This window comes from Musca vetustissima, unplaced genomic scaffold, assembly GCF_032173495.1.
Source record: "Musca vetustissima isolate MV318-11 ecotype Yass unplaced genomic scaffold, APGP_CSIRO_Mvet_v1 utg154790, whole genome shotgun sequence".
NCBI classification, from domain to species: Eukaryota; Metazoa; Arthropoda; class Insecta; order Diptera; family Muscidae; genus Musca; species Musca vetustissima.
The window spans coordinates 14,066-33,943 of record NW_026882103.1 but is presented as its reverse complement, the minus strand read 5'-3'; the positions used below and the strand labels follow the sequence as shown (position 1 = coordinate 33,943).

Sequence of the window (19,878 nt, the reverse complement as noted above, 5' to 3'; positions counted from 1 at the left end):
GACTGCACTTTCTTATCCAACTCTTTAATTTGGATCTCCACGGTTTCCACTCTCCTTCCAATAACTTCTGTAATGTTTTCGAGTTTCTCGTTCATTACTCTCGAATTTTCGTCAAACATTCTACAATTCTCTGCCTTGAGTTCATCTAACTTTCTGGAATTCTCTTCGAACATACGTCTCGTGTTTTCTTCTAACTTTCTGGAATTCTCTTCGCTTCTTCTGGAATTTTCCTCAAACTTTCTGGCATTCTCTTCGAACATTCTAGCCAGCATTTCTCTCAAATCGTCAACCCTGGCAGCTACTGACGAGACTTCCCCACCGTTGGATTCGCCCATTTCCGATAAATCCACTTCATCCTTGCTGTCAAACTCATATGTATCGATGTTCATACCACGGCGCTCGAACTCATCCAACAGACGTTTTTGTAGCTCAGCCTTGTTGCCAGTAGAGGACAATTCCAATTTATTGAGCTCCTTCTTCAAGTCTTCCACTCGTAGATCCTTAAACTTCATCGTAGTATTATCGTAATCTCACTTCCGACACCAATTGTTACGTTCTTGGATTTTACTAAATCCCGTGTAGACGTTGTTTTATTTCCCGATACAATTCGTACCAAATAAAACGCGGGTTCTTTCTGATTACGATTATTACAATGATTTTATTCACACAACTTTACTTTACACGACGGTTTCAATTCGCGATCTGATTCACAACTGACTCACTGCCTTTCCATTCCCTCTATTTATATGAGCCCTGCCTGTCGCTACAGAAGTTTCTAGACGATCTGGTAACACCTAGATCACGAACAATCTACCAATGCAACAAACACATTGAGTAACAATAACAACAACAAACTTACTGAGTGAACAATAACAACAACAAACTTGAGTAAACAAACTTACAATAACAACAACACATATACAGGCGAGGGAATAACAAAGAAAGAGGAATGACGTTTAACAAGAATTGTACGACAATAACAAAATAGAAAATGAAAGAGGAAATGGAAGGATGTAGAAAAATCTATACAGTGGTTGTTGTTGTGAAGTTATTCAAATAAACTGCGTAGTAGAAATTTACGTTACAATTCAAATTCTTAAATTAACGGAATTCATCTAAATTAACTTAAATCTAAAGTTATATTCGTAACAGTATGTTTCTAACAGATCTAGAAAACATAAACAAATCAACTACAGAGGAAGGAGACTGCAGTCTTGTAGAACAACAACATTGACCTCAAACTCACGAAACTTTCAAAGGTACAACCGAGGAACTCTTTAACGCAAGGAGAAATGTGATCACGACGTTTAACACAATATACATATCGCATAACCCTATGGAACAAGAGTTTAATTTTACGTAAAACATATCCACAACAACCCCCAAAAATCTCAATACAATATAAAAAATTTGGCATAATCAATACATGGGCCAATTGAATTCTAATGCTCTTAGGTGGAGACATATCCAAAGAGTACAACTTTCTTAAAATAAAGTTTACCTTGGACACCAAAGAATTAACATGCACGTCAAACACCAAACTACTATCAATAAACAAACCTAGACATTTCATAGAGCTTACAACATTTATAGAATTATTATAAATGGAAACATTTATGGTCTGTTCCCGTACTGCAAGAATCTACTACTTTTTACTACGATAACGAAATTTCCTTTATGTTATCGAAGAAAATAGAAAAATCTAGTAGATTCTTGCAGTACGGGAACAGACCATTACTGAATTTTCTTGCAAGTTCCCAAAAAACATAGCTTTACTCTTTCGTGTATTAATTGAGAATCCGTTTGCAGATAACCACGTTTTTTTAATTTTAAAATGTATAGAGGACTGCAAAACATCTAAAAACACATATTCTCCTTTAAACAAAATCTGCAAGTCATCAGTAAATGCAAAAGACATGCAGCTTCTACTACTAATACAACTTAGCAAATCATTAACATACATAACAAACAATAGAGGCCCAATTACAGACCCCTGGGGTACACCACTACTCACAGGGAGCATTGCAGAAACAACATTCTTACAACAAACATACTGTTTCCTTCCGAACAAATGCGACGAGATAATTTTACAAACTGAGGACGAAAATTTGAACAAACGATGCAATTTTCTGATTAAATTAGCATGATTAATTTTGTCAAAGGCTTTCTCTAAGTCTACTGACAACAACACACAACAACCTCCCGCACCAACAGTCTTTCTTATATTGTCAGTCAACAAGAAGAGATGATGTACCGCGATTACTCCTAAATCCATACTGGCTCTCATGTAAAAAAGAGTATTTTTGCCAATATAAACTAACATTTGATCTTTCATGACATATTCAACCATTTTAGAAAGAATCGGCATTATGGATATAGGCCTATATTCACTTTTTTGAATAGACACTATTTTTGCAATTTTCCACATCTCTGGAAACACAGACATTGTTAATCTAGAATTGACAACGTGCAACGAAAATTGATCAACATCAACATTCCCGACTTCTCTGTCATCCATTTTTATTTAAAATTGGCCACACTTCCTTTGTGGATTTATTTGCACACATATCCTTATGAGCAATAAATTTTAGTTTTTGTTATATATCCCGGTCTGCTAGTGAAACAACTGTTGCCTTCGGGTAACTCATAACAACTGAGTGATGGTGTTTATTACATATGCTTACATCGATAGTAGTTTAGTAGTTACTGAATACGTAACGTATACAACACCTCTCCCCTCTCTTATAACAAAAATAATAAAATGAATTCAATAAAATACTATTAACTTAAAACTCCGATCACTAATACATTTCAATCCGTATCGATAACATAATCATTCAGCCGATGAGGTCGCCGTATATTCCTCCTAGGATTCGTTCTTATGACTGCCTCACCATTCCCTGCTGGCTCTTCAAATCCGATGAATGTTGACCCCGGAGAACTTGGGGGCGTTGCGAAGGACTGATCTCGATTGTCTGAAATCACGCATTCGTCTGTGGCTTCTCGTTCCGCATTACTCATACTTGTAGGGTTCTCTCTCTTCTCCAAAGTTAAATCTGATGGCTCATAACTAGCACTATGTGTTTCCTCAACTTCGTTATCCAGCATTACTCTGCCATTAATCTTTCTCAATTGATCAATGTGTCTGTTCCAACACCTACCATCTTCCAGCCTCACTTTGTAATGCAAATCACCAATTCTCTCTCTTACTATTCCAGGCTTCCACTTAAGCTTATTCATATAATCCCGAGCCATCACAGCGTCTCCTACTGCTAACTCTCTTGAAGTTTTTTGTCTTTCGGGGTCCCGGACTTCATTGTTGGGCAGTAGGAGGTCCAATCTGCTTTGTATTTGTCGCCCAAACATTGTCATAGCTGGTGATTTATTTGTAACCGGGTGAATTGCTCGTCGATATGCCAATAAAATTTGATCAATTTTTCGCTGTAACTCCTCCTTACGAGGCATTGCCTTCAACTTGGTTTTGAAGGTTTGTATAAAACGTTCAGCTTGACCATTCGTTGCAGGGTGGTACGGTGCCCCCAACTTATGCATGATACCATTTTGTTTTAAAAACTCTTGAAATTTCGCGCTTTTGAACTGCGTCCCGTGGTCGCTGACTAGAATGTTTGGTATTCCAAATTGCGCAAATATACTTCTACATACTTCGATTGTTGTCTCCGTGGTAATGTCTCGAACTATCCTTACCTCCGGCCATTTACTAAAAGCATCCACCAGTACAAAAAAATATTTGCCCAAAAAGGGACCAGCGTAATCCACATGCACCCTTTCGAAAACTTTCTTCGGAGGTAACCAGCAATGTACAGGTTCTTTCTTTACATCTGGTCGCCCGATCTGGCATTCATAACAGCCAGCAACCGCTTTTTCAATGTCCTTATCTAAATTTTTCCACCAACAATACGCTCTGGCAAGTGACTTCATTTTTGATACACCAAAATGTCCCGAATGTAATTCTTGTATTATTCTAGTTCTCAGCGGTTTTGGCACATACACTCTTATGCCTCTTAATAAGCATCCTTGTTGCAAGCTAAATTCGGATGGGTCGATTCCAAAACTGTCGGCAGGCTCACACTTCCGACCATATGACAAACTGTCTACTAAACGTCTTACTTCCGCATCTTTTTTGGTGGCTTGTCCTAATTCCTTGACGGTGATTGGCAAATTCTCAATTAATTCCATTTCAATTTGATCAATCTCGCTGATTGTTTTGCTGCATTCATTTACAGGAAGCCTCGATAGCGCATCTGCATTCCCATTCTCCTTAGATTTACGCAATCGAATCTTGTAATCAAAAGATTCCAGGAATACTGCGTAATGTTGCATACGCGTTGCAGACAATACCGGTAATCCCTTGTCAGGCGCAAAAATCTGTGATATTGCTTTATTGTCGGTAATTAAAGTAAATTCCCTTCCATATACATATTGGAAAAACTTTTTTACCCCGAATATTACTGCGTATGCCTCCTTGTCTACTTGGCTATACCGTCTCTGGGTTGCATTTAAAGTTTGCGATGCAAACTGTATAGGTCTTTCCGTTCCATCGCCAAATTCGTGACTCAATACGGCTCCCACACCCGTAGGGCTCGCATCCACTGCCAATGTTAATTTTTTCCTTGGATCATAATGTGTCAGCACCACCTCTGATCCCACTTGTCTCTTTACTTCTTCGAAAGCCCATTTACATTTAGCATCAAAATTAAATGGAACTTCTTTGTGCAGTAATCGATTTAGAGGATAAACTATAGAGCTCAAATTTTTTATAAAACGACCATAATAATTCTAGTCTAGTTCCCTTGGTTGCCGGAAAAATAGCCTTAATCTTGGCGGGTGTCTTAAATTCCTTGTCGATCCACATAACCAAAATACTCAATACTCTCTCGGTTCCGCCAAGATTTATTCGATATTGTATCGGTCTAATCTTTTTAACACCTTGAATCTAAGTGTGTCCTATCATCCTTGGCTGTTATTTTAATGTCATCCAGGAACACCTTAACACCCGGTATATCCGCTAATAACTGCTCCATTAATCTTTGCCTTGTTAATCTTGTTGGTTGATAATCCTTTGTGTGTGCTCAGGGTTATCTTTTGGTCATCTGGATGTACTTCTACTGCAATAATAATCTTCAATATTTTTCTCCATCTAAACAATTCGTCGACTGTAGGCAATTCCCACCACTAAGACCGGATTATCGCAAGATTTATTCGCACCACGATTGGTGTATTGTATTTTTCGGGTCATCTAATCTTTTTAACACCTCGCGCCTTCTAACCAGCATCGGTTTTAATATTCAAACGCGCCTGAAACCCCCTAATTTTGCCCACTGACTGTAAATTTGGATATTTCTCCAAGATATCCTTAACTGACCTTCCAAATTCGCCGACTGAATTTTGTTTATTTTCTTTCCTTTTAATCTTCAGCCAGTCCAATCCAGCCATAAAATACAAACAATAATAAGAAAAGAGATGAGATTATGTCCAGTAAACCAGTAGTAAAAAGAAGAATAATAAATTTCAAAACCACCAATCATTGCAGTAAACCAAAATATAGATGAAGTTTTCTTTTAAACACATTATTAGAATGGGAGAATATTCTTAGATCATATGGCAATAAATTCCAACATCGTGCTACCCTAACTACAAATGATCTTGCATAAATGGATTTATAAATTCTTGGTATCACCACTTGAGGGTTTCTCGAAGAATGTGAAAAAGAAAACGTGCTGGTTAATGGTTTAGGCTCGCCAGTTTTTATTATATTATAAAATGTCAGTATATTTCGATAAGAAATGAAATTAAAAAAAGAACAACCTAAAAAGCGTTTTACATATTCAGATATAGGTCTTCTGACTGGAACATTATATATAAAACGCACAACAGCATTCAAAGTCCTACGTAACCGAGCAAGATTTATACCAATACAACCTGATACAATTTCAATACCATACAGGATATTTGACAACAGTATAGCATGAGCTACTTTCTTCTTAATATTGATAGGCATAGATATATTTGATGCATAAATTTGTCTTAGTGATCCCCAAATTCTACCAGATAAAGTATCTACATGGTGCCGAAACGATAGTTCATTATCAAGAACTACGCCCAATAGTCTATGGTGGGTTACAAAGTCAATTTTATTATTACAAATTTTAATATTTGGATCAGGAAAGACGTTTTTAAACATACCAAACATCATTGCTTTCGTTTTAGACGAGTTTACTGTGAGACAATTTATAGATGCCCAACACAAAAATTGCTGAAGACATGCATTTATTGTACTCTCAAAAAATAATATATTATCATTGTACCCAGTAAATATCAGAAATATATCATCGGCAAACTGGTATGTTTTGCAAGTTTCCGACTCCACATACTCGTGTAAATCATTTACATACAGTATAAACAGTAGAGGACCTAATACGGAACCTTGTGGAATACCATTGTAAAGTGGAACCGTTTCAGACCGAAAACCTTTAACATCAACAAATTGAAATCTCCCTGTAAGATATGAGTGGATTAGTCGACATGCGGTTACTGAAAAGTTGAATTTTTCCCTTAGTTTAGTAATCATATGTTCAACATTTACTGAGTTAAAAGCTTTTGAAATGTCAAGAGATACCAATACATTTACTTTGCCCTCATTAATATTTTGCCGAATAAAATCCGTGGCCTTCAAAAGCAAATGTGTAGCACTGTGACCCTTTCTGAAAGCATATTGATTATCTGTTATTAATCTTGATGTTTGCTCTAAAATTTGATTTTTTATAACGATTTCCACTACTTTGGACAATGCTGGTAGTATTGAGATGGGACGAAGATCATCTGGGCTATTAATATTCTTCAATTTCGGAATGGGCACCACCCGAGCTATTTTCCATGCCTGAGGAAAAACTGAACTCGTCAGTATATTATTCACTAACTGTGAAATATAGTTCGATATATACGGATAGACCAACTTGATGAAATGTATCGGTATTTCGTCAACACCAACCGATTTAGACTTGATATTGGCAAGAGCCTCGAAAATCTCAACGTCTGAAACACACCGAAAAGAGAATGAAGGCATAGTGTCAGGGAACTCATTAAAATTAATTATTCCGATATTTGCAGTACAAAGACCAATTTTCTTGGGATCGATTAGATTGAAAAGCGGAAAAGGCGAGGTCTCTAATCGATCTGGCAAAAACAACATTTCTAGCTTCAATCCAACGGTCAGATCTATGATGTATTTTCTTTCGAACAATAGGTACACATGAAAAAAGATCACCAAACAGATTCATAATGAGCTTACATTTTATGTTCACATCAGCTGTACAAGAATATGCATTAGCATCAAAGTTATCTAGGATAGAAAATAAATGTTCCCAATTAATTGTATTATAATCTCGATATTCTATAAACTCAGACGGACAATGAATATTAAAGTAGAGAGAAGCAAATATAAGGGCATGGTCAGATACAGACGGACATTGAACTTGGTCGGAGAGTTTTATTAAAGAGACATCACTGACTAGCATGAAATCAATTAGTGATGTCGACCTTCTACTTAGGCCGAAATGTGTTGGTTTGCTGTTGTGTATTATGGACATATTGTATCGGGTACAGAAAGCACGAACATTATTTGCTTTTGGAACATCAAATAGATTTAGATTAAAATCCCCTAATACGACAATATTCGAATATCTGGAGAAAAGATTTCTATGATTATATTCAAAATCTAGTAAATTGCCAGATGGCAAGTAAACCACGCCAACAAGGGTCTTTACATTGTCAAAAACTAACTCTATAAATAGAGATTCACAACCGATCATAGAAATCTGAAAAATGGTTTTATATGGTACTTCATTTTTTATATACATCCCGACACCCCCACCTCTACCAGCAATTTTCCGATCATTGCGACACAATTTATATCCTGAAATAGAAACTGCGTTACTACATACATCAGATGAAAGCCATGTTTCTGATACAGCAAATATGTGAAACATGCTATCATTAATTACATGTCTTATTTCATCAATTTTAAGTTGGGGTTTTATACTACGGCAGTTTAAGTGGGCGACTTTGAAATTATTCTTATTTGAGCATAGGACAGACTTTATATAAGAGCTACTGTTTACAACTGGACCGAGGTTGTCATTAAGAGACATCATAAGATAACAATTTAGAAGAGGGGAGCCAAAATAATATATTTAATATAAAAACGCTAGAATATAAATTCATATCAAAAAATTCAAAATATAGAAAAAATATAATCAAATCATACAGCTGATCATTAGAAAAAAATATGAAAGACGTATGTTACATACAATAATATAAAATAGCATTTAAATGACTTTAAGATGGCATAGATTCAGTTCCATTTAACAAAGAGGTGCATTTTTCGACATCAGCGTAAATATCTGCCCCACTGGGTAACAATAGTTTTGCCTTTGGTTTATTCGAGTTCAAGATTTTAAATTTGACAATAATATTTTGTCTTCGCAGTTTCTTACATAAGGAATTGAGTTGAGCTGCACCAGGAGAAAAATGTTCATTCAGATAAACTCGGTTAGACAAATCATCACCTGTTCCCACGATCAGGTCACTAATTTTGAGAGCCCTCGTCCTGTAATACTCCTTCATTATCGAATCTCTGATCGATACATTATTAAATTTAACAAGTATTTGTGTTTTTCTACTTATGTATGAAACATGGTTAATGTCGGGGCTTGATAGAGGCACATTAAAAAATGTACCTAACGCCAGAACAGGTGCAATCAAATCAGGTAATCCCGCTGGTAGTCCACCAATCAGGATGTCGGCACGATTGAGTCTTCGGTGCAGGACATTAATCTCTGTTTCAAGTTCGGTTATTTTTGATGAAGTACTAGCTTCCACATTTTGTATTTGTTCCTTGCAGCTGCCAATTTCAGCCTTAAGCTCTGAAAAGCATGAGCACATTTCATTCTTAATATCATTTAATGCTGATTTTATTGAGTTTTGCTCAGTTTGATTATTTAAAATAAAGCCATCAAACTTTGTATTCAGATTTCGTATCTCATCAGCTACTCCACTATTGTGATTGGTTTGAAGACCCGTGTCGCATTTTGAACAAATGTAATGAGTGTATTTCATTGCTCGCAATGCAGACAAATCCTTCTCAGAAATGTTGGCACAGGAAGCATGTAACCAATTAGAGCATAGTCGACACATTATGCATCCTTGTGTCTTGGTAATTGAGTCGCTACAAATACCACACTTTAGTACTCTCGGCATTTTTGGTACAATAAATCACAGCCGCAGAAAAAAACAATCAGCATGCAACAACAGAATAACAAAACAACAATTTAGCATGCAGCAACAGTTATCCAAAACAATAAATCAAAAGCAACAATTATGCAATAACTTCAGATTCGATGATAATTTTATGGCGAGATATAATGAGTCGATCTATAATATTCCACGCAATTCTTCACAAATTTTAATAAGAATCAAAATGCAATCAACATATTCACTGCATGTATGCAAGTAGAAGTAGAAATTGTATTTTTTTTTCAACGATCAGCTGCGATGATTAAAAACCTCCCGCGCAATCTATAGGCGTCTTGCAATAACTATAGAGTTCCAAATCTGGTTCATGAATTCGTATTTTCTTCGAAAAATATTTGTAAGCATCGGCAAGACTTATGATGGTGACCGGCGCTCCCGTGTCAACTTCAAATGTGATATTACGATCATTTACTTCCAATGTACATAGAATTTTATCCCGTATGCTGGAGCTCTGTCCATTACTTTCCATCTTACACACTTCTTGCTCTGAGTCCTCCTTTCCACTGACTTCGCCGTCAGATATTTGTTTCATTGTAGATCTTGCTTTAAAACACACACGCCTTAAATGGCCTCTCTTTCTGCAAAAATTGCATACAGAATTTATGTGACGGCAATCGTTTGAATTATGCTCACTGCTGCCACATCTGTCACAGTTTGTATTCTGTTTCGATCTCGCTCTTTGTTCTGTCTCTCTGACTCTTTTCTCCCTCTCTCTTGTCTTTCTCATATTCACCATGTCAACGGCTTCTTGCTGCTTATTCATTTCTTGGAACCCCTTTTCAGCTTGTTCAAACATGTTTGCCAAATGTATTGCATCATCTAATGTTAAATCGTCCTTTTCCAATAACCGGCCTTGAATCTTTCTGTTCCCTATGCCGTACACAAACTGGTTCCTCAGTGCTTTGTCCAGGTATTCACCAAATCCACAGCCCGTTGCTAGATGTCTCAAAGCCACTAAATATTCTGCGGCGGATTCTGTAGGTTCTTGCTTACGTGAGTGGAATTTAAAGTTCAAAAATATTTCATTGGGTTTAGGGTTATAATGCTTCTCCAGCAATTCACAAATATTATCATACTGCAATTCCTCTGGTATCAAGGGTAAAGCCTTGTCACATAGCTTATTATAAGCCTCTGTACCCATGAAATGTAATAGATATTTAGCCTTCATCGTCTCGCTCGTACCAAAAATCGCCATCGCCGTCTCAAATCTTTTCACCCAACGATTCCAGGTTGTAGCCTTTTCATCAAATGGTTCCATTTTAGTAGTTACTGAATACGTAACGTATACAACAGTTTTCTTATAATTTTTTGGCTCGGTTACGATAGCGACAAAACAATTTCGAATTTTCAACACTTTTATCCCGAAAATAGGACCTATAAGAAATGTCACAAAGAGACAAATGATACCGAATTTCTGCAGACTTAAACCAGTCATCATTATCTTAACTTCTATTTAGTTGGAGGGGTTCAGAACCACTGTACTTCAAAAACATTTTTATTATTATAATTAGTTTATTTGATGTAGCGACCTAGCACATAGGGCCAAGAACTACAGTACACTAATTACAATTTACAGGTTTAAATATCTTATTATATCACAATCATCAATATAAAAGAAATATAATTTATTATAGCTATAATTATTTAAATGTTTAAATCAATTATGCAATAAAAACACAAGTAATTAAACAAAACCCACGAATTTTAAGAGGAATTGAGGTTGAAGTAATCATATAAATGAGTACGATAAAATTTTAAGGAAGAGCTAAATGTTTTAAGAGAAGGCGGTAAAGTGTTGAAAATTACAGAAATTCTCACAAAAAAAGGCTTTTTCCAAAAAAGGGCACAAACGTGGAACAAGTATTTGTATGTTTCTAACAGATCTAGAAAACATAAACAAATCAACTACAGAGGAAGGAGACTGCAGTCTTGTAGAACAACAACATTGACCTCAAACTCACGAAACTTTCAAAGGTACAACCGAGGAACTCTTTAACGTAAGGAGAAATTTGATCACGACGTTTAACACAATATATATATCGCATAACCCTATGGAACAAGAGTTTAATTTTACGTAAAACATATCCACAACAACCCCCAATAATTTCAATACAATATAAAAAATTTGGCATAATCAATACATGGGCCAATTGAATTCTAATGCTCTTAGGTGGAGACATATCCAAAGAGTACAACTTTCTTAAAATAAAGTTTACCTTGGACACCAAAAAATTAACATGCACGTCAAACACCAAACTACTATCAATAAACAAACCTAGACATTTCATAGAGCTTACAACATTTATAGAATTATTATAAATGGAAACATTTATGGTCTGTTCCCGTACTGCAAGAATCTACTACTTTTTACTACGATAACGAAATTTCCTTTATGTTATCGAAGAAAATAGAAAAATCTAGTAGATTCTTGCAGAACGGGAACAGACCATTACTGAATTCTCTTGCAAGTTCCCAAAAAACATAGCTTTACTCTTTCGTGTATTAATTGAGAATCCGTTTGCAGATAACCACGTTTTTTAATTTTAAAATGTATAGAGGACTGCAAAACATCTAAAAACACATATTCTCCTTTAAACAAAATCTGCAAGTCATCAGTAAATGCAAAAGACATGCAGCTTCTACTTCTAATACAACTTAGCAAATCATTAACATACATAACAAACAATAGAGGCCCAATTACAGGCCCCTGGGGTACACCACTATTCACAGGGAGCATTGCAGAAACAACATTCTTACAACAAACATACTGTTTCCTTCCGAACAAATGCGACGAGATAATTTTACAAACTGAGGACGAAAATTTGAACAAACGATGCAATTTTCTGATTAAATTAGCATGATTAATTTTGTCAAAGGCTTTCTCTAAGTCTACTGACAACAACACACAACAACCTCCCGCACCAACAGTCTTTCTTATATTGTCAGTCAACAAGAAGAGATGATGTACCGCGATTACTCCTAAATCCATACTGGCTCTCATGTAAAAAAGAGTATTTTTGCCAATATAAACTAACATTTGATCTTTCATGACATATTCAACCATTTTAGAAAGAATCGGCATTATGGATATAGGCCTATATTCACTTTTTTGAATAGACACTATTTTTGCAATTTTCCACATCTCTGGAAACACAGACAGTGTTAATCTAGAATTGACAACGTGCAACGAAAATTGATCAACATCAACATTCCCGACTTCTCTGTCATCCATTTTTATTTAAAATTGGCCACACTTCCTTTGTGGATTTATTTGCAAACATATCCTTATGAGCAATAAATTTTAGTTTTCTTATAATTTTTTGGCTCGGTTACGATAGCGACAAAACAATTTCGAATTTTCAACACTTTTATCCTGAAAATAGGACCTATAAGAAATGTCACAAAGAGACAAATGATACCGAATTTCTGCAGACTTAAACCAGTCATCATTATTAATTTTACAAAACCTCCTTTTAACAGGAACTACACTATACAAGTGCCGAAGACCACAGCTCAATATATCGAGCTGGGCATCAACATCTGCCACAGAATAAAGCTCACCAAAGTTGTATGCATCAAAGGCGTTGGAAAGCGCCACAGGATCAACAGAACTGAAATCTGCATATTCATAAAAACTCTGCACACAAGAACTGGGATCATTAATTGATAGAAAGATGAACGAGTGATCAGAAATACCAGGGTACAAAAACTGATTTGAACATGCTACCAAATTCAGACACGACACAAAAAAATAATCCAACAAAGAAGTTGAGGTATGCGCAATATCGACGTGTGTGGGCATTGAGTTGTGGACAACAGATAAATTTAATCTGCTACAAATGTCCCTTACAACTAAACTCCGCTGCAGATCAAACATATTATTATTGAAATCTCCCATAATAATCACATTTAAGTACCTAACAACAAGATCAGAGATTTCATCTTCAAAAGCCACAATATCGTCATGTGGCAAATAAACCACACCGACAAAAACACAATTACTTACAATTACCTCGCGAAAAAACATATTCAACAACTCCATAAGAACTTCCTCTACACACAAATTTATGTTTAATATTCTGAGAAACATACATTACAACACCACCTCCTCTATGACAAGGACGATCACTCCTATAACAAAAAATAACTTGGTATTTGTATAGCTTCTGTGGAAACAACAGTTTTTAACCATGTTTCTGTCACGCCAAAAATGCCAAGATTATTACCCTCTAAAATATTTCTCAATTCATGGATTTTAAAAGTATTCTTACTCAAATTATAACTTCTGAGATTTACGTGACCTATATTAAGATTGTTTTTAAAATTGCATAACTGACTTCTAAGAAAACTATTATAGCTAACAATATTACCTAAACTAGTTGAAAAATTCATTATCTGACCGTATAATTTAAATGACAGTAATAAACAAAATTAAATGCAGGAAAAAATAAAATTAATAAATAAACGAAAGCCCAAAACTTAATTCATACTGAGAAAATTAGTTTGAATTTGTTTTGAACAATGTTATTGGAATGTACCAATCATAAGCTTCAATTTCAATAAGCAAGGCGGTGTCCTGCCTCCCACTTTGTTTCGTTAATCATTAATTTTATTAATTATTTAGTACCATAAAAACTGCATTTCATACAAATTTTTATTTTCAGAAACAACAAGTGACATTGTTGTTACCTGGTCCACACGTAACGATACTGGTGAAAGCATTGTAGAATGGGGCGAAGAAAATGATTTTAAGTATAAATCAACAGGATCTAGAAATGAATTTGTTGATGGTGGAGATAAACATAAAATACAATATATTCACAGGGTAATATTGAAATAAAAATATATACACACTTTCGCTTCATACACGTACGTAAAAAAAAACAATTTCGATAATAACCGAAACTGTAAATTTAAAATACATAGTCACTACACGATTCAAAAAATGTATTGCTATAATTTGGTTTTCCTTTATGCATTTTAAATACTAATTGTCACAAATCTGATTAATAGAAATCACAGTATCATTAAAATAAATTAAAGTTGTAACAAGTGACACATTTCACTTTATATAAAATTTTACCACATTACAGGTAACATTAGCAAATCTGAAGCCATCAACTAAATATATATACCATTGCGGCAGCAACTTAGGTTGGTCCGCCAAGTTTGAATTTCGTACAGTGCCGAATGGTGCCGATTGGTCACCCAGTGTTGCTCTATTCGGAGATATGGGAAACGAAAATGCTCAGTCATTAGCTCGATTGCAACAAGACACCCAGAAGGGAATGTATGATGCCATAATTCATGTAGGTGATTTTGCATATGACATGAATACGGACAATGCTCGTGTCGGTGATGAGTTTATGCGACAAGTTGAAACAATCGCAGCCTACGTTCCTTATATGGTGGTCCCAGGAAATCACGAAGAAAAATAGTGTGTATCAATAGACATAACACGGCTGCAGATTATTTAATATCAACAAATTGTTTTTAATAAAAAAATTACATTTTGCAGCAATTTTTCAAACTACAGGGCGAGATTTAGTATGCCCGGCGAAACAGAAAACCTATTCTACAGTTTTAATTTGGGACCAGTTCATTTTATAGGGATTTCAACGGAGATGTATTATTTTCTAAACTATGGCTTAAAGCCACTTGTTTTTCAATATGCATGGCTGCAAAAAGATTTGGAGGAAGCAACCAAACCGGAAAATCGCGCTATTCGACCATGGATAATTGTCTACGGTCATAGACCAATGTACTGCAGTAATGAAAATGACAATGATTGCACACATTCACAGACGCTGACCAGAGTTGGCTGGCCGTTTGTACACTTGTTCGGTTTGGAAGAACTTTTTTATAAGTTTGGTGTAGACGTAGAAATATGGGCTCATGAACATTCTTATGAACGACTTTGGCCCATATATGATTATCAAGTTCGAAACGGCTCATATAAAGAACCGTACCACAATCCAAAAGCTCCTGTCCATTTAATTACTGGATCAGCGGGATGTAAAGAGGGTCGAGAGCCATTTATTAAAAACATACCTGAATGGAGTGCTTTTCACAGTCAAGTAAGTGCTCACATATGGAGGAGTTGAAACTAATAAACATTTACATTTAATTTATATATTTTCAGGATTACGGATACACACGACTAAAGGCTTTTAATCATACCCATATATATTTTGAACAGGTTTCAGATGATAAAAATGGAAGTATCATTGATTCGTTTTGGATCATTAAGGACCGCCATGATTCATATGAGAACCTTTAATGAAAACGTCGTCTAACGCACTAAACTCTCAATATTACAGTTCGCGCAAAAGTTATACGCCTAAACCAAAAATATTATATCCTTACAATACCAAAAACTATGCACTAATTATTTGCAATAGAGATATTTGATTTTTATCGCTTTGATATTACATTCCGGTATTTTTAACAAAATGGCACAAAATATGTTTTGATTAGTTCATAATTTTATTTTTACTTCTTAAAACTGCATTTATAACTTAAAGGCAGCACTAATGTATTGAATAAAGAATTCTAGCTATTAAACCTAAATTCATTCAACACAGGCAAAGTAATAATTTTTATTGGAAAATGTCTTTATTTAGGTGTTTACAAATATTCTAATCCAAATTTAATTAAACTCTCTTCTGCAGTTAAATATTGGTTTTGATCTGAGATTTGTTCAAAATGTATATTAAGCAAGCTTTGTACTATTTTTTTCTTTTTTCTGGCATGGAAGGAAGGATTATTTATTTATTTCAACTTCAACATTTATTACGAAGCCAATAGGCCAATAAATGTAATACAATATGCTTAGCAATATGATTGAACTACTAAAACAAATTGGCGTACAATTTTGTAAGATTTGTACAGTGAACTCTCGATATTGTGAACACTCAAACTGACATTAAAGTATTGAAAAAATCAGGGAATTAGCGGTAATTAAGCTTGACGAATCAAAAATATGAACAAATTCGAATATATGAACTACCCCGACATTAACTGCTTGTCATTCCTATTTAATTTGAAAGGTGGTTTTGTACAAGAACAATGTCTGGATATAATTATCGGCTGTGAACTTTTAAAAATCCTTTAGCGGTGCCCACTCTTTGTCGAAAGCGGCTGGACTGATCAATAAATATATATTTTTAAAAGTGACAAGTAACTAATTTTCACTATTCTGTTCAATATCATAAGGAAAATTTGATATTGTAGTAACAAATATTATTCTGGATATAATTATTTATATTTCTATCGCTTCCACACCTTACCCTTAATTGAGCCATTATCACACATATGAAAATGCTGGAAATTTTGTGTTATTCCATGAAGAAAACTTTGTTTCTCAAATTTTCCCATTTTCCTGTTTAAAAACTTTGCATTACTTACGAATTTTCTTCCATTTTCTGAAATTTGTATACAATTTATAACATGATTTTTGACGTCGTTCTCCTTTATTCTTTTACAAAAAAAGAAACTAACTTAACATGCCATTGCTGAAGTCCTCCTATGTGTTTCCCCCTTTACGTTAGAATCAAATCAGTTGGGGTTTGCTGCAACCTTTTATTATTCAATTTTTCCTTTATTGTGATTTTTATCTTTTCTTTTTTTTATTACGACAAAAAAATGTGATTTTTATCCGTATCAAAAGTAAAAATTAAAAAAGTTTCGGAGTGGTATTCTTACATATTTTTAATAAAAAGTGAGGGCATTTTTTGATCTTTATGACCCCATATCTCGAGAAGAACTGATTTCCCCCCGAAAAAACGTATGTTGTTGTAATCAGTATCAGAGGGTCTACCTATGGTCAAGCTGTCATGGGAAGTGTCCGTAACGTGCTTATGTTCAAAAATAAATATAAATAAATTCCAGCAGTACAGAGACAGACCATTTATATTGTCTCGTTCGAGTTGAAATTAAGCATCGAAGTTTTACAACGAAAAGGAAATCCAGAGCAAACGCCGTCCAATTAATGTTTGATTTATGGGAATTATTTTCCCTCTATAAATTAGACTTCCAAAAGCTGCAAGAATGTATCATTTGATACTACAATAAGAGCGCGTTTAGACTACTAAATCCACCCGATTTCAAACGTCAATTTCATAGCGTATACGTTACGTTAACCCTGTTCATAAATCCAGTGGATTATGTTTGACGTATATGTTATGAAATTGACATTTGAAATCGAATGGATTTCGTAACGAATTTATAAAAAGCCTAGACCAATTCTCTGTCCCAGAAGCAGCAAAAAAATTAGATTTTTTCTTCACAACTTTAAAATAGTTTAGTAAAATGCAATATGCAATATATTCCGATAAAATCGAATCAGTGCAGAAACAATTCTTACTTTTTGCACTGAGAGGTTTACATTGGAATAGTGATTTTGTGTTGCCTTCTTACACTAGCAGGTTAAAATTAATTCGGTTACCTACATTGAAAAGTAGACGTATTATGTTGAACACTATGATGGTACTAAAAATATTAATTGGTAATATACCCTCTGATTTCCTAATTTCATCTATTAGAATAAATGTTCCTTTTCGATCTAGTAGATATTATCAACTATTATATGTACATTTTCATCGCACAAATTATTCTATTCACTCAGTAAAATTTGTATTGATTTTAATTCTGTGTACTCTAATGTAGATATTAGCAAGAATGTTGAACTCATAAAATCTAATATAATTGTATTTTTAAATTAGTGCAACTTAATAATTATCTGGCTATTGGAGTAGATTCTGTAGCTGGTTTTCTATTCCCATCTCATATTCCACCATGATGCGTATTATGGTGTGTACGCGATCCCTACGAAAGGGGAGGTCGCCCCCTCGGTCGGCAGGGATGGGAATGTGAGGCGTGGGAACGTTCGTAATAAAAAAATGTTTGGTAAGACAAATACTGGTAAAAACAATGGTACATCAGCATCGGCAAACTTATAAATAATTTATTCCCGTACTGTACAATAATCTAAAATTTTTTTTACTATTTTATTTACCACAGTAAAAAAATGTACATTCTTGCATATTTTAGAACAGACCCAAAACGTCCAATAGTGTGTAGCGCATCTAAACACGTTTTAATCGATTTTTGTCGAATGGCCACAAGTCGAATTACACATCCCTATTCAAAACTGTTCATTTTCAAAACAGTTAGTTTATGAGAAAAAAAACATTGGTAGCAGCGTACTGATTTGCCTTTCGCCGTATAAATCACCAAATCGGTTTTGGAAAAAAAAACAGTGTAATTTGTTCTCAATATGGCATTTAAAGTAAGCAGGATAATGGGGCCTTTCGAGAAACGTAGTAAACTTTCTGTTCTGTATAATTTTTAGCCGATAGATCCTAAACGTGATGAATATAGACGCTACCTGGAACGAGGTGGCATAATAGAATCTCTAACGAAGGTTTTCGTGCGTATTTTGAAGGAGCGTCCCGAAGATCCAACCCAGTACTTGTTACAGAATCTAGGTGATGCTAGACTTCAGGCCGACAACATTGCCTATTTACAAAGTGAACTGGACGATGCACGCGCAGAGATTCAACGTCTTACAGACATTATTAGGAATATCAATCCAGATTTGCTTAACGATACTCCAATTAAGAACTCGACCCCAAACAATGTCTCCATTGAAGAAAATGTGGATGAAATTCAACAAAAAAACTCGGGACATCAGCAAATGCCAGAATATAACGCAGCCGGCACTTTGGAAGAAAGTGTGGATCACGCTCAACATGTGTCGCCTGATACAGATGTGGTGCAAAACATCAACAACTGCACTGAAAATAGTTAAAAAGTTGCACTGAATATAGAAAAAAATATATTCGCTAGTCCTGGTTTTGCCGCTCCAAATATGGATTAAAGTCTTAGATATGTAGAATCTCATTTTATATGTATACATAAGTAACAATATATTGTTTGCGGATGAACTACATTCCAAATCGCATTTGAAAGAAGGGCGTTTTTATCTCCATTTGTATATGAGTCCCTAAAATTCACGGAAGAAACTATGCCGGATTTTCGCGTTTTAAACGTTTCACCATCCCGAGAGCATTATTTTCACTATATTGTATTTAGGTTCATATGTTTCCAAATTTTGTTTACTCCTTGACGCAATACAAATTTGTTTAATTAATTTGTATTAAAGTACATTAAATTGATATTAAGACAAAATAGCGCCTTTGTGCTAATAGTCGGCACTTTTAATCCAATCTCAGCATGGCTAAATAAGGCATTTCAAAGTTTAAAAGAATTTAAGATTAAAACCATGTCTTCCATTACCAATCAAAAAAGAATTGAATTAATTAGAGCACTTAGTTAACATTGTATTCCAATTTTGAGCCAAAATGGTCGAAAATGTGCTTATTATTCACCCATATGCCAATTATAGGAAAACCATAAAAATGTTTGTTCCGACAGGCGGCATCGATAAAAATATCATAATTACAAATATTTGTTTAATGATTTAAAATTTTAAAGTATTCTCCTTTATGTTCTTTACAATTACGAAGAAGATCCCTGAAAAATATA

General features: G+C 34.7%; 3 protein-coding genes across 3 annotated transcripts; 2 read left to right on the top strand and 1 right to left on the bottom strand.

Annotated features, from left to right (window-relative positions):
* Positions 1–2,634: 2,634 nt before the first annotated feature.
* Positions 2,635–10,588, bottom strand: LOC133328309 (uncharacterized). The gene is made up of 4 exons (XM_061536876.1): positions 9,583–10,588; positions 8,757–8,942; positions 2,809–4,757; positions 2,635–2,741 (listed from the first exon to the last, which is right to left on the bottom strand). The coding sequence occupies exons 1-3, from the start codon at positions 10,586–10,588 to the stop codon at positions 2,812–2,814; spliced, it is 3,138 nt and encodes a 1,045-aa protein (XP_061392860.1). The 3' UTR covers positions 2,635–2,741; positions 2,809–2,811.
* Positions 10,589–13,742: 3,154 nt separating this feature from the next.
* LOC133328308 (acid phosphatase type 7-like) lies at positions 13,743–15,610 on the top strand. The gene is made up of 5 exons (XM_061536875.1): positions 13,743–13,748; positions 13,955–14,155; positions 14,424–14,767; positions 14,849–15,407; positions 15,473–15,610. The coding sequence occupies exons 1-5, from the start codon at positions 13,743–13,745 to the stop codon at positions 15,608–15,610; spliced, it is 1,248 nt and encodes a 415-aa protein (XP_061392859.1).
* A 2,997-nt stretch (positions 15,611–18,607) lies between these two features.
* LOC133328306 (c-Myc-binding protein homolog) lies at positions 18,608–19,141 on the top strand. Its single transcript, XM_061536873.1, has 2 exons — positions 18,608–18,619; positions 18,683–19,141. The coding sequence occupies exons 1-2, from the start codon at positions 18,608–18,610 to the stop codon at positions 19,139–19,141; spliced, it is 471 nt and encodes a 156-aa protein (XP_061392857.1).
* Positions 19,142–19,878: the final 737 nt, after the last annotated feature.

Excerpts from the sequence above, each read along its gene's own strand:
- LOC133328309 (XM_061536876.1), bottom strand. The coding sequence starts at position 10,588 with ATGGAACCATTTGATGAAAAGGCTACAACCTGGAATCGTTGGGTGAAA. Across the intron at positions 8,943-9,582 it reads GCCTATAGATTGCGCGGGAG|AGCTTAAGGCTGAAATTGGC; the intron begins GTTTTTAATCAT and ends CATGCTTTTCAG. Across the intron at positions 4,758-8,756 it reads TGCACCTGTTCTGGCGTTAG|TTTATCCTCTAAATCGATTA; the intron begins GTACATTTTTTA and ends TGAGCTCTATAG.
- LOC133328308 (XM_061536875.1), top strand. Across the intron at positions 14,156-14,423 it reads AAATACAATATATTCACAGG|GTAACATTAGCAAATCTGAA; the intron begins GTAATATTGAAA and ends ACCACATTACAG. Across the intron at positions 14,768-14,848 it reads GGAAATCACGAAGAAAAATA|CAATTTTTCAAACTACAGGG; the intron begins GTGTGTATCAAT and ends TACATTTTGCAG.